The 15,717-nt window shown below is 47.7% G+C and overlaps 1 protein-coding gene across 1 annotated transcript in view; it reads right to left on the bottom strand.

Annotated features, from left to right (window-relative positions):
• The window catches only part of RCN1 (reticulocalbin 1), a 240,320-nt gene extending 224,864 nt beyond the window's left edge, over positions 1-15,456 (bottom strand). Inside the window, exon 1 of the mRNA XM_078680842.1 lies at positions 14,990-15,456. Coding sequence (XP_078536968.1) covers positions 14,990-15,204 — 215 coding nt within the window. The 5' untranslated portion in view covers positions 15,205-15,456. The remainder of the gene's footprint in view (positions 1-14,989) is intronic.
• Positions 15,457-15,717: the final 261 nt, after the last annotated feature.

Raw genomic sequence — 15,717 nt, 5'->3', positions numbered from 1 at the left:
CCTAAAGAAAGTGCATGAGCCAAATTCGTAAGTATGTAGTGCTCGCCCTGTTCTACAGACTCAACCCTTATGAAGTAAAGATAACTTATTGCATGGGTCAATCACTCAGTCTTACAGCATCGCAGTTATCTCGGTAAAAGGTGATACTGTACACAATAGTATACTTTCCCATCCTCAAACATTTAAAAGGCAGAGTCGAACTGCCGGGACGGGAACCATTTCCTCTCAACTTAACACTTTTCTTTGGGACGTTTATTAACACGCTGAACTACATAACTGGCAGACCACAGTAACTCTTAGAAACAGGTCTGCCTTCTGGACAGATGCAAGCCCTTTTCTTCAAAAGTGATGTAGGCAGTCAAGCAGCGGTTGCTTCAGGTTAGAAATCTGCAAGCGGTTTGTGACAGTCAGTTAAATTGGTTGAGAGAGGATTTCATGTTAGTGCACAACATATGTGAGAGATCTTAATTTAAAACTTCTTTAGCTGCTCATATTAAGGAGGGCATACCAGCCCACAACTTACCCAGATGTATTTTAGTAAATGCAGTGCATGATAATGCTCATTTTAGTCGGAAGCATTTAACATTCACCATTGTTGGTGCAACTAGTGCTTTGAAACTCTAGACAAGTGTCTCAGAATGTTGGAAGTGATCCTTTCTGCAGGGTCATCCCCAAACGTTTTGCCTTCACCCTCCGATTTTCTGAAACCCTATTTGTTGGCTCATAGGACTATGCGCACTTTACCACTGTAAACCAATGCTAAAGTGCTTGTGGTCTCTCCTTTTAACATGGTGAGAATGGCTTACAACCAATTGGCACATTTAATTTACTTGTAAGTCCCCAATAACTGAATACTACATGTACCCAGGGCCTGTAAGTTAAATGCTATTAGTGGGCCTGCAGCACAGATTGTGCCACACATTTAAGAAGCCTTTTAAACTTGTTTCAGGCCTACCATGGCAGCCTCTTTTTGCAGTTTTAAATAGTCATTTCAACCTTGAAAGATAAACGTCTTGCTAGGCCCTAACCTCCCTTTTTATTACATATAAGTCACTCCCTAGAGTAGGACCTACCTAGCCCAGAGGGCAGAGTTCGGTGTATTTAAAAAGTGGACATGTACTTTTTAGGTTTTACATGTCCTGGTAGTGAAAAACTCCTAAATTTGTTTTTCACTACTGTGAGGCCTACCTCTCCAATAGGGTAACTTTGGGTTCCCTTATTCCATTTAATAAGTTGTAACTTTCAATTGGGAGCTGATAGGAATCTCAAGTTTGGGGTCTAAAGAATTGTAATTCCAAATCCTCTTAAATGGTAAAGTCAGATTTTAAGTCACAATTCTGAAAACGCCACTTTTAGAAAGTTTACAAATCCACGACGGAACCCTGTTACCGATTCCACCAGGCTGCACAGCCCTGACTTTGATTTGAATCCAATGAATCAATTTCTTTACTCTCTTTTATTCTTCTTTGTTTAACCATTTAGTTTAATCCACTCTTGACTTATATTTAATTCATTTTATCCAATCTGTGTCTTAACTCTGGTTTTTCACAAAAGCACAGGGGTCTAAAGTGGGTTTCTCATACCACGACGTTTATTATAACGGCCTAATGTATTTAAGGAAGTACATTCCCTTCCTCAGAGGAGTCTGTAAATACAAATATACGTTTTAGCCCATTAATTCTATTCAATAATTTCTTTACATTAAAAACAACAGCAAGACTCAGTTAAAAAACCTCAATCGTATGTTTGTCATATTCTCCAAACCATGTGCACAATAAATCAACCCGAGCTTAAGAGTCACCAACATAGTGCATCCCCCATTTGCTTCCTCTCCATCTCGAAAATAAAATCCAGCATTTCATACACTAATCAGTCCTCTCTTTCTGTCTGCTAACTCAAACTGTAAGCTTTTACTACACAAGTACAAATATAAACAACTCTATGCTCACCATAGTCTGTTAATCACCCCGGTCTTTTAAAGTAAAATATTCCATCTTTTCATTTCCTGACGGAAAAAAAAAGCTTGACATCCATTTATGTGCATGTTAAATCTGTGAATGCAAAAGCGTTCTTATCTGTGTTCCTGTCCATATTCGACATCACCAAATAATTATCAGCACCTGTGTTCCCCAAGGTTTTAAACTGACATTAACAACGGACTCGCTGAACTGCCTTTTTTCAATTACTTAAAAAACGGTGCCACTACTACTCCCAGAATGCTACATGTTCCAAACCCCTCCACGTACATTTTCATATGAATATTCCCATTTATTGTGCTCATTCCCATTAACTTCACGGAGCCCATTTTTCACAAACAGTTCATAGTTTTGCTAAATCTTCGTGACTGTATTTATAAAAGTGCTCCTTGTTGCCTGGTAATCGAACATGGAAGGAAACCCTGCTCCAGTTACTTTTTACCATCCCCAGCCTTGCTTTAATCATGTCCTTGCTTGATATTCCTGTGCTCTTAATATTATCCTGGGTGCAATCTCTTTTGAGACGAAAAAGTCGGTAACAGGGTTCCGTCGTGGATTTGTAAAAATTGCAGCGCAATGAGACGAAGCGCGAAGCAGGTATTGCACGCCGTCAAAATTTACATGGTGAAAAGAAAGGTTTAAAACAAGGATTAAAACAAAGACTATGAGGTGTGCATCTCCACCTATGTACTTCATACTTTTAGAAAGTTGGCATTTTCTGCCTGCAGCAGTACAGCCTGTTCCTGGGTCATATGAATGGGTGTAATTGGCAGTTGAACCTTGCTTGTTCTTTCCAGTCAGCCAAGCACTAAAGGGAGTAGGTGTACCTGGATGTGTCATCAACTGGCACGACAGGGAGGCAGAGCTGGGAACAGCACCACTTAAATTGAATGGGCTATGCCCTGCCTTCACACAATGGAGTTGTTGCCACTGCATTGTTCATGTATCCAGCTTGGAGCTAGGGAAATTCAAGGACTTCAAAGGGAATTCTCTAGAAACATCTCCTATTTTACACTGAGCACCAGGTATAAATAGTGGATTCTCAGACCAAACTATTCAGTGTACCACTGGACTCTATAAGACTCAAAAGGACTGCAGTGATGCTCTGTAAGAAGGACTTCTACTCTGCTGCCTGTGTGAGAAGAGCTGAAACTGCATCTTGAACCCAGGACCAACAAATTGGCTCCAAGGGCAAGTTGACTGACCTCTTGATCAGAGCTTAAGGGACAGAAAAGGCTCTAACCATCTAGAACTCAGCACCTGGACTGCCTGCTTTGAGTCCTACCCCCCTCCAAGTGGTGCCATTCCAGTCTTAGACCCTTGGAAGTGGGCCAGAAGGTGCTTTGACACCCCAGCTGTGTCACTGTGAGCAGAACGGACGCATCTCCTTACAGATGCATAAGAACTGCTGCTGCGTGACGCATCCCCAATGCAGAACCTCACCACAACAGCTTCTTATGAACTGCTGCTGTGAGATGCATCATTGAAGTGGAGTCCTGCAATCCTCCACAAAACAGGATTTAATGTACTTTGTTAACTGGTCCTAAATGTGTCCCTGTGTCTGGCCAACTCTCTATTGTGCTTGGCCTGAATTAATGACTTTGTCCAGGTCCGGCTTGACCAGATAACCAGAGTTCGGGCTTTGTGCTTCTAAGCACAGTTTTCACTAACATCTTTAAAATTGAATATCTCAGGTTCTACTGATTGGAATTTTGTCATTTTGCTCTCAAATAATGTATTAAATGTTACTCTAATTTTCTAAACTGATGTGGGATTTTTCCTGTGTTCTGTTTTCACCTTATTACTGTTTGCAGTCGGCATAAATACATTTAAGTTTTGGGTGGAGGTCTGTGCCTTCTTATTAGATGTCGTGAGAGTAAACATTTCCAAACCTCATATTTTCATGTTGACACGTGTTGTCCTTTTTAATAACTCGTACCAAACGTGAAGTCACACAAGACAAACCAGCCAATATGTGCTTTACCCAGTTGCCAGTTAGCCATGTGTCGGCTGTTTTGTCTTGTGTGAGTTCACATTTGGAACTAATTATTAAAAAGGACAACACCATGTCAACATGAAAACATGAGTTTTGGAAATTATTACTCTCACGACATCTAATAAGAAGGCACACACCTCCACCCACAACTCAAGTTATTGTATTCCCAATTTCTCTTGGGTGCAGCCATTTGTGAGGCGCGTGCCCCTATCAATATCGGGCCCTGACCACTGTAGCGTGAAACCTAGACTGATCCACCCATCTCAGTAACCTGCATAAATACATATTGCCTCTCATTTAAGCCTGGCTGCTTTTTCGCAAGCTACCAGAGGGTTAAGCACAGGTTAATGTGGGGGTTGCTTGTGTTTCACCCTGACAAAGATTGTGGTTGCTGCTTTAGTAGGGTTTCACCCACTCAACCAGTAGCCCAATTTCCAACATAGGATATTTGTCCTTTTTTGCAGTAGAGGGTAACAAGTTAAATGTGAAGGTGCTTGCAATGCTGCTCACAGTCTTTTCAGCTTTCTATAACACTCCCAGAGTGCAGGTTCATCCCAACTGACTTGTCAGCCCAATAGCTCAAAGGAGCTACTCACACTAGCTGCACGAACAGTGGAGAAACCAGTGATTGTTATCAACTACTGCATTTACCACAAATGCAATTGTGTGCTCTTCTTATACCAGGCAGTGTGCTACCCCACTTGTTTTGGTTGACTCCTTGTCAACTGAGATTGGACTGCAGCAGGAATGATAGGCACATGAAGATTCTTATCAACACACTGTATTAGCCAGTTTGGACACCTGCATTTCAAGGGATAAATTAGAGTCTAAGAAAATGTCTAAATTTCAAACAGCTGAAGGATAATCCGGGCAGAAGCCCATTTCATCAGGTTAGTTTAAGAACAGGGTCATTCTAAACCAAAATATGTGAGGATTTCTTAGACAACCGTAAGACCAACTGTGTGTCATCGGCGCACCATGTAGACTTTCAGCCCCTTTTGATTTAAATGCTGGGCTACTGGATGCAGAAACATGTTAACACGCATTAGGGGAAGAAGAGAAAAGCAGGGCCGGCATCTGCCCCGCCGCAAGTATGGAGTGCACACAGGCCCCCACCCGCTCTCTGTGGAAGCAGGAGCACAAGTTGTTTGGGTCATTGGTCACTCGTATGTAAAACGTTTGCATGCTGTTTTCTTTCAGGTAATTACAGACACAGAGCCGAGCAGGTCGGTTTTAGGGTATCTTTCCATGGAAAAGGGGGTCTCTGCCTTAGTCAGTTCAGGGGTTTCGTTACGGATCTTTTGGGTAAACATGGGCCTCCACCCAGTATAGTTATCCTACACTTGGGTGGGAACGATCTGGTAAATCTGGGTAGAAGAGGCTTGATGGAAGACATAATCTCTGAAGTAGGGTGGTTAGCTAAGGCTTGCCAGGGCTGCATCATAGTTGGTCTCAGATGGTACCCAGATTTAAATGGAGGGGGGAGATTCTGTAAAAGCATTGAGTCACTCGGTAAGGAGGATCAACAATAAAATAGAGAAATTGTTTAGGTCTCCTCAGCTACAGACGACCGCACATGGGTGTATCAGGGGGGAGCCGTGCTTCTTAAAAGACGGGGTTCACCTGACTAGGGTAGGGAATGAAATTCTGTTAGAAAATATAATGGCATGGCTAGTGAGTTTTAAGCACAGGACATGACCTTTCAGTGTAGGAGGGTAGCGGGGGGCCAGATAGTCGGTCAACTACGCTGGCCTATGGCGGTAAGGTCATGATTGGTGAGCAGTAAATGTAAGGTCCTTAGAGGGCGGCGCCATTCTTGAATGGGGTCACCAAAGGGGAGGGACAAGTGGTCTCTCCTAAAACTCCAGGGGCAGTTAAAGCCGGTTGGCTAGATGGGTGCGGGGGAGGGGGGAGTCACGCTTTCTCTAGGCTGGTTGGCCACCCCGCACGTGCACAATGACGTCAGTAAATGGCGCAGAGATGCAAGGGCCCCCTTTAATGGAGTTAATACAGCGTACGGGGGTAATGGGGGGGGGGGAAGTACCCTCACGGTAAACGGGCCCTCTGTGCATGTGCACTCCGACTGGAGGACGTGGTTAATTGATAAGGATCTGACACCAGTTAGTGACCTTGCCGTATGCCCAAATAGGATACGCAGAAAAGTAATTACTGTATGATTATGGTTCATATGTTAGATTCGGATAGGAAATTCCTTATACTAGAATTATGTAAAGGTTAGCCATCTGATACATGTATATATCAATTGTAAACAAATGTCATGGAACGTTTTCTGCATAATTGTGTAAATATTGTTTATTTCAATTTTGTTTTCTGTTCATGTTTTAATAAATACAGCCTGGGGTTGTACGACCCCCGCCTCCAAAGGAATCGCTCTCATGTAATTTTAATAATGTTTGTTAAGGAAAAGGGTGGGTGGGGTTTCAGGCAGTCTCTGGCCATATGGAGCCTTGTGGGCCACCGCAGTTAAGGACTCTGGGTTTACACTTAAAAGGAGGGTGGAGAGCCATCTGTTGCTTGTTAGACAGGTATGAGGACACCCATTTAAGGTCGGTATGTATCCAGTGGTTACCTCTGGCTAGAAGTAAGCATACAACAAAAAAGACCCAGTGATAATGCACTAACGGATTGTATTTGGCGGAGAATCAAGATATACCACCTTCCACCTACGTGCGTGTATGAGGGTTCTTTATTAATAAAAGACAAAACCCCTGGAACCGTAGTTACAAGTGGTCCATTCCCCACTCTGATTTCCGGTACCCGAGATAACCAAGTCCAGAAGCCTGGTGTAATGTTCAGTGTGAGTGGGACACTTTTGATTCCACCTACTGTTCAGTGGCAGTAATCCACTGGTGGGCTTTCGTTTTAAAAGCTAATGTAGCCTAGGAATTATGGTCTTTGATTTGCTTCAATTAAACAAAAAGGCCGAATACACCTTATAATTATTTAACAGAAAAGGACTTGATGGGAAACATGGAGTTAGAAGGCAAAGAATGGGTGAAATCGACTCCTTATTTGAGCTACTTCCCGCTGGATAGTGCTTTCTGACTAATGCTTTTATTAGGTCTCGCGAAGAGAGAGACCTAATGCCGTCCATCCACAAAGCTGACTTTTTACGATCCGGATTCTCAACAGTTCCCGAGAAGCGAGTCACGTGACAAGCTCCTCGTGCACGAGCTTCCCCCTGCCAGCAGCATCACATCAAAGGCATTCGCTGCCCCGCCCCCCGCCGTCACTTATTCACGGCCGCAGGCCGTGACTTCAAAGGGTTCCGCTGCTCCGCCCCCTGCTTCACGGCCATCTGTTCCCCAGCACCTCCCCTCTCTCTCCCCTAATTATTCACTGCTGGCCGGCCGGCCGGCACATCTAGTTTTCCACGGCTTTCGTTTTCCGCTTGATTGGTTGCTTTGCTAATGCTTGTTATTTGATTTCTTGCTCTCTCTTGTGTGCAACGTCACTGCCATTTACTGCTAAACTGCCCCATTTTCACAAAAAGCTTTTGTGCGCTTTTGAAAGCATTTTTTATTTCGGTTTAGTATTCAAATGGGGTTTGCCATCTAGAAACAGATGCCTCATGCCTATGCCTACATTAGGCTGGTTCTCTTTTTTGTTTTGTTTACACAAATATAGGTTTGGAAATTGATGAACTAACTGTTCCCTGTCTCGTGTTTTGGGCTCGGACTCGGAGCAGCGCAGTACGAGTTCGAGAACTGAGAAGGTTATTTGTATGGCAGAATGTAAATGGAGCTGATTAGCACATTAGCACTCTTTATCTTTTTTGCTCCAAAAAATAAGTCTGGCAGATCGCAGCGCTCAGCACCTTTCAAGCGCCGTCTATCTCTCCGACTCTTCTGATCCAGCTCCCAGGAGAATAAAGAGCGGACGCTTTATTTTCTTCTACTTGTTTCAAGAGGCAGCCCTTACCCTCTCTTGCGTCTCCTTTCCTGTCCATTCTTGTTTTATTTCTACAACACACCAGCGAGCAACACTGAGTCGGCGGTCACACGCAGCTTTAAGTGCCCGAGCACCGCAACTAGTGTACTGCGCTGCCTGATGAGTTACTCACCATATCATTTGCCAGGAATCTTAATTTATTTAATAGGCTGCAGGCAGGACGGGATGTGCATGAGACAATTAATTACTAAAGAACATGGCAGCATTCATCTCTGGTTAAACTTTTGGTGGAGCGGGATATAATATACTTCGCTGTTGTCACCTCTTTACCCTTTGCCATTCTCGGAGACCTCGTAATCTATGTGATTTACATAACTATCTGCAGGCAGGACGAACGTACATTAGGCGTTTATTAATTAAACAAATAAACATGGCAGCCAATCTTATCTGGTAACACTTCTGGCAGAGCGGGTAATACTAACGGCTACTAAAGTAAGAGCAAAGGACTACGCGCCTTAGCCACTGCCACTGATTACAACCCTGTCCTTCGGCGGCATCTAACGCGGCTTTTACTTGCAAAGGAAAACCACAGTTCCCGCCATGCTGTGCGGCCATCAGGAAACTGTGCACACTTGGCAAGGAGCCAGGACTGGGACCAGGTAGGACTGTTTCTTTATACTATCACACTCAGATCGTGCTGTTCTTTTTTTTGGGGGAGGGGGGGGGAGAGGCGGCAATGGGCTTGTTTGTGGTTATTTAGACTTAAAAATGTATTCATAATGTCCCGGTCGCGTTGTCATGTTGCGTGCATGCAAAGTCCTGCAAGCTGAATCCAGTTCCTCACACACTCTACTGTGAAGGTGGAGGTTTCTTCTCATGTAAGTGCCATAAGTAACAGTGCTCACAGCCGGATGGAGAGAAAACATTTTTCAATTTTTATTTACGAGTTGCATCTTGCCCCGATCTTGCATCTCTCCTGCCCCATCCCATGTCGTCTTCTTTAGCATTGTTTATATAAAGGGCTGCAGGCAGGACGAAGTCACGGGACATGCATGAGGCAATTACTTAATAAACAAGGTGGCAGGCAATCATCTCTAGTTACCCGTCCTTTCATCATGCCTCGATCGTTGCGTCTCTTCTGCTCCTCCTCCTGTCGTCTTACTCACCCTTGTTTATTTATATAACGTAATACTTGTATGTGACCTTTTACTTAGTGCTGTGTTTGTAGCAGAAAATAGAGCCAAATCCTTGCAATTGGATTCGAACTATAATCTCTGGATTTTAATGTCTGCATCTACTCTCCATTCTCCCTAACAAAGCAAAAAAAAATGACACTTGAATGGCAGTAAGGGTATCACAACTCATTTGATTCTGCCTCCCAGCCTGCCCTCTCCACTTTATATTTGCATCTGCTCACTATACTGGTCCTGTTCTCTGCCTCTGCCACACCCCCTCACCCTTACCCTCACACCCCCTCACCCCCTCACCCTCTCTCACCCTCACACACTCACCCCCTCTCACCCTCACACCCCCTCTCACCCTCACACAACCTCTCACCCCTCACAAACCCACTCACCTTCACACAACCTCTCACCCTCTCACCCTCACTTACCCTCTCACCCTCACACACCCTCTCACCCTCATACACCATCTTACCCTCTCACTCACACACCCTCTCACCCCCTCACCCTCACACCCCCTCACCCTTACCCTCACACCCCCTCACCCTTACCCTCACCCTCACACACCCTCAACCCTCACACACCCTCACCCTCTCTCACCCTCTCACCCTCACACACACTCTCACCCCCTCACCCTCACACCCCCTCTCACCCTCACACAACCTCTGAACCCTCACACACCCACTCACCCTCACACAACCTCTCACCCCTCACCCACCCTCTCACCCTCACACACCATCTCACCCTCATACACCCTCTTACCCTCTCACCCTCACACCCTCTCACCCCCTCATCTTCACCCTCACACCCCTCACCCTCACACCTCCTCGCCCTCACATCCCCCTCACCCCCCTCACCCTCACACCTCCTCGCCCTCACATCCCCTCACCCCCTTACACTCACTCACCCTCACACCCCTCTCACCCACTCACCCTCACCCACCCTCTCACCATCATTTACCCTCACACCCTCTTACCCTCACACACCCTCTCACCCCCTCATCCTCACAAGCCCTCACCCTCACATCCCCTCACCCTCACATCCCCTCACCCTTCCTCACACCCCCTCACCCTCACACCCCCACACCCTCACACCCCCACACTCCCCCACCCCCTCACACCCCCACACCCTCACACACCGCCTCACCCTCCCTCACACCCCCTCACCCTCACACCCCTCACCCTCACTCACCCTCACAACCCTCACTCACCCTCACCCCTCACACCCCACACACCCTCATCACTCAGTACCACCCCAGTATCACTCAGCACCACCCCAGTATCACTCAGCACCACCACATTATCACTCAGCACCACCACATTATCACTCAGCACCACCACATTATCACTCAGCACCACCACATTATCACTCAGCACCACCACATTATCACTCAGCACCACCACATTATCACTCAGCACCACCACATTATTACTCAGCACCACCACATTATCACTGAGCAACACCACATTATCACTCGGCACCACCACAGCACCACTCAGCACCACCACAGCACCACTCAGCACCACCACATTATCACTCAGCAACACCACATTATCACTCAGCACCACCACAGCACCACCACAGCATCACTCAGCATCACTCAGCACCACCACACCACCACTCAGCACCACCACACCACCACTCAGCACCACACCATCACTCAGCACCACCACACCACCACTCAGCACCACCACACCACCACTCAGCACCACCACAGCACCACTCAGCATCATCCAGCACCACCACAGCATCACTCAGCACCACCACAGCACCACCACCACAGCACCACTCAGCACCACCACAGCACCACCACAGCATCACTCAGTACCACCACAGCATCACTCAGTACCACCACAGCATCACTCAGCACCACCACAGTACCACTCAGCACCACCACGGCACCACTCAGCACCACAACGGCACCACTCAGCACCACCACGGCACCACTCAGCACCACCACATTATCACTCAGCAACACCACATTATCACTCAGCAACACCACAGCACCACCACAGCATCACTCAGCATCACTCAGCACCACCACACCACCACTCAGCACCACCACACCACCACTCAGCACCACCACACCATCACTCAGCACCACCACACCACCACTCAGCACCACCACACCACCACTCAGCACCACCACACCACCACTCAGCATCATCCAGCACCACCACAGCATCACTCAGCACCACCACAGCACCCCCACCACAGCACCACTCAGCACCACCACAGCACCACTCAGCACCACCACAGCATCACTCAGTACCACCACAGCATCACTCAGTACCACCACAGCATCACTCAGCACCACCACGGCACCACTCAGCACCACCACGGCACCACTCAGCACCACAACGGCACCACCACACCACCACTCAGCACCACCACACCACCACTCAGCACCACCACAGCACCACTCAGCATCATCCAGCACCACCACAGCATCACTCAGCACCACCACAGCACCACCACCACAGCACCACTCAGCACCACCACAGCACCACCACAGCATCACTCAGTACCACCACAGGATCACTCAGCACCACCACAGTACCACTCAGCACCACCACGGCACCACTCAGCACCACAAGGGCACCACTCAGCACCACCACGGCACCACTCAGCACCACCACATTATCACTCAGCAACACCACATTATCACTCAGCAACACCACAGCACCACTCAGCATCACTCAGCACCACCACACCACCACTCAGCACCACCACACCACCACTCAGCACCACCACACCATCACTCAGCACCACCACACCACCACTCAGCACCACCGCACCACCACTCAGCACCACCACAGCACCACTCAGCATCATCCAGCACCACCACAGCATCACTCAGCACCACCACAGCACCCCCACCACAGCACCACTCAGCACCACCACAGCACCACTCAGCACCACCACAGCATCACTCAGTACCACCACAGCATCACTCAGTACCACCACAGCATCACTCAGCACCACCACAGCACCACTCAGCACCACCACGGCACCACTCAGCACCACAACGGCACCACTCAGCACAACCACGGCACCACTCAGCACAACCACGGCACCACTCAGCACAACCACGGCACCACTCAGCACAACCACGGCACCACTCAGCACAACCACGGCACCACTCAGCACAACCACGGCACCACTCAGCACAACCACGGCACCACTCAGCACAACCACGGCACCACTCAGCACAACCACGGCACCACTCAGCACAACCACGGCACCACTCAGCACAACCACGGCACCACTCAGCACAACCACGGCACCACTCAGCACAACCACGGCACCACTCAGCACAACCACGGCACCACTCAGCACAACCACGGCACCACTCAGCACCACCACAGCACCACCACAGCACCACCACAGCATCACTCAGCACCACCAAAGCATCACTCAGCACCACCAAAGCATCACTCAGCACCACCAAAGCATCACTCAGCACCACCAAAGCATCACTCAGCACCACCACTCAGCACCACCACATTATCACTCAGCACCACTCAGCACCACCACAGCACCACTCAGCACCACCACAACACCACTCAGCACCTCCACAGCATCACTCACGGCCACCACAGCATCACTCAGGGGCACCACAACATCACTATGCGCTACCACAGCATCACTGAACGCCACAGCATCACTCGTCGCCACCACAACATCACTCTGCACCATCACAGCATCAATCTGTGCAACAATTCAACAACAACTGGGTCAAATATGTTCTCTCAATGTTTCAAGCTTTATTACAAATGTCACAAAAAGATGTTAATATTTCACTTCTGTTCTTGGATTTTCGTCACAATAAAATACACTAAACATAATCTTCACAAAAGTTATTTACAAAAGTTTAAGCTATTGCCATTATAAATTACAATCACTTTAATTTAAGTATTAATTATTTTAAAAAATTAAAAGCCGTGGTTATTTGTAATATCAATACATCTAAGTCACGTAAATACAAAACATGGTGCATTACAAATGCTATAGGTGTCACATTTGCGAAAGTTATAACTATTGGCATTGTAAATGACAAAGCTATTAATTTAGCTTCTTTCAAAACCAACACATAAATAAAAAAATTGTCATTTACAAGACCAATAGCTCAAACTTTCATAATGCGAGACCTATTGCATTGCAAATGCTTTTTTCCCTGAGATGCAATGAACCGATTTTAGATTTCCAGAAACACGAGGCACCAGGTGTCCTGACATGCAGGATCGCTCTGGTATAAATCTTCGAAACTATGGACACTATATCCAAGTTTTACAAACCCTGTAATAAGTAAAACTCTTGCAAAGCGTACAAGCATCTCCAGGGACGGAAATATTCATACTTATAAAACGTCTTCTGTTTACCAAAGCAACCTTTTGGGGTTGGTCTACAGTTTAGGTTTATTCGTTTAGTATAGAAGAGTTCAGGTAGTTAATAAAATGGAACATGATTTTAAAATTTCAAATCATGACGTCTGATTTCGGAATGTCTTGTCTTACATGGGACGAGAGGGTATATAGACGTCCACGGTCCAGGTATGAAACTTTCAGTTAAACAACCATGAAAGGGGTGATGGCACATTGGCATCATTCCGAGAGGTACATGGCAAGAGGTGATCAGGTTGCAGACATTGCTGGCATGCTGCGCCCCTCGTCCCGATCTATAAAAAGCAGTGCATTGTCTGGCAGGAGACGGGGCCTTACACCACGGAGACTTAATACATACACTGTGAGCTTATGATGGGCGGGCACCGCCCTCACACCATGCCTACTTGAGGCGATGGGTGGGCACCGCCCTCACACCAAGGCTAGTTGAGGTAATTTCCTAGGCCTTCCCTCTTTGCCTCGCCTCTCTGTCGTGTCCTCTGCCACGTTATCATCTTACTGCGTGATGCTCCTCGCTGGCCGAGCCCACCACTAAGAAAAGCTAAAAATACCCACCTCCGCACTCCCAGGTCAACTCACAAGACCAACCGAAAGGCAGCACCACCAAACGGCTCCGACTGTGATATTTTTATCCACTTGTCCAAATTGTTTTGAAGAGCGTGACAAGGACCCCTGGACACATTTTGTAAAATGCATACCACTCCACGAGCACACTGCAAAACGAATTCCATCATCAGGTCAGAGGTGACCCGCACACCTGTGGCGCCGTCATGTCAGGGCGGTCAGCTTCAAAGAACCCTACCCTGGACTTTTTATTTTAGCGATCACCTGTGGTGCGCTTTTTGTTTGAATAATAAACTCGGTTCAGCAAGCCCCAGCACGGACTCTACTTGGCAAAAAAAAAAAAACAGCAGTGGGTGGGTGGATAGTGGCAGCTGTGACCCGAGCTGAAATGCAGCCAGGCCGGTGCCAGCCTGCGTCCCCTTCACCAAGGAAACCATACTCGTCGCGCTCAGGAACAACTTCATGTTCAGGGTGGCTTAACGCAAAGTAATGGGGCTCCCCTACAGAATGCGATGAGGGGTCCCCCGAGTCTTACATATCTCACTGTTATTCATTGGCCGAGGGTTGAAAGGTGGCCCCCGCCCCCAATAGCTACAGGGGTTTTTGTTACACCCTTGGTGATAAGATTGCCCCATGTCACAGAGAGACCTCCTTCCCAGTACTGGGTTTTCATTTAAGAAATCATCGTATAGTCGGATTCGCAGTTGTGGTCGGGTTCGGCTGAGCCCACTGGACTGACAGAACTGAAAATGTTTTGTAGGAACAGAACCTAGAACTGGAAAAGTAGTGTTCTGGTGACATGGAGTCACCCTTGCTGGTACCTCCGGCTCCAGTTTTAGACATCACATGGGTGTAAAGCAGACAGCCACTCCCCCATGCTATTACAGATATATCGGGCTGAGTGGGGTTTGATATTTGCATTTAAAGCGGGACTGTCCACACAAGGAGCGTCCTTACCCTAGTTTATCCTTGCTCTCCTCCGGGGTTAACTGGTCGAAGCTCTTGGCTTCCTCCCGTCCCAGGAACGCTTCGTTGTCATACTGGAAGCTCTGGTTGTCATCGATCAGCAGGTCACTGAGCTCCAGCTCCGGGCGCATCCTGTCCTTGCGATAGGTGGGCTTAGTCAGCACCCCTCCGGCACAGAGCAGCATCAGCAGGCACCAGAAGCCCATCTCTCGGATCCCACCCAGCTCAGGACCAGATCCGCCGGCTTCGAAAAATACAAATCACAGAAAGTTGGCGCGTGTGGCAATCTCAGCCGGGTCCGCGCTTCGCACAGTGCAAACGCTGCCCTCCTGCTACCCGCGTCTGTGCCCAAGCCTCAGACTGGCATCAGTTCATTGGCAGCTACTCTCCAGTCTCCACCACCGGACCGGAGGGGTGTAGAAGTTCACCAAAGTTTCTCCTTGCTGTCTGCACGAAGCAATCCTGAGGCAGTTAACAGATCGGTCAAAGGAGTGGGTTCGGCTGTAAGAAGGCTTCGGATTGGCCAAGCATGAGGGGCTGGGTCGCCACGTTGCAGCAGAGTGGTGCTGCTCGCCGAGAAAGCAGCCCGCAGTACGGACTGAACAGATTATGGTGTTGCGTTTCTAGCAAGGAGCGGAGCCTCCGGGGTCGTGTGACAGGGTGTAGTCAGTTTTTATGATGGGAGATAGACACGAACCTGCCACAAGATGCCAGGTGTG

This window comes from Lissotriton helveticus, chromosome 3_1 (assembly GCF_964261635.1).
Source record: "Lissotriton helveticus chromosome 3_1, aLisHel1.1, whole genome shotgun sequence".
Lineage (NCBI taxonomy): Eukaryota > Metazoa > Chordata > Amphibia > Caudata > Salamandridae > Lissotriton > Lissotriton helveticus.
This window is presented reverse-complemented; position numbering and strand designations above follow the sequence as displayed.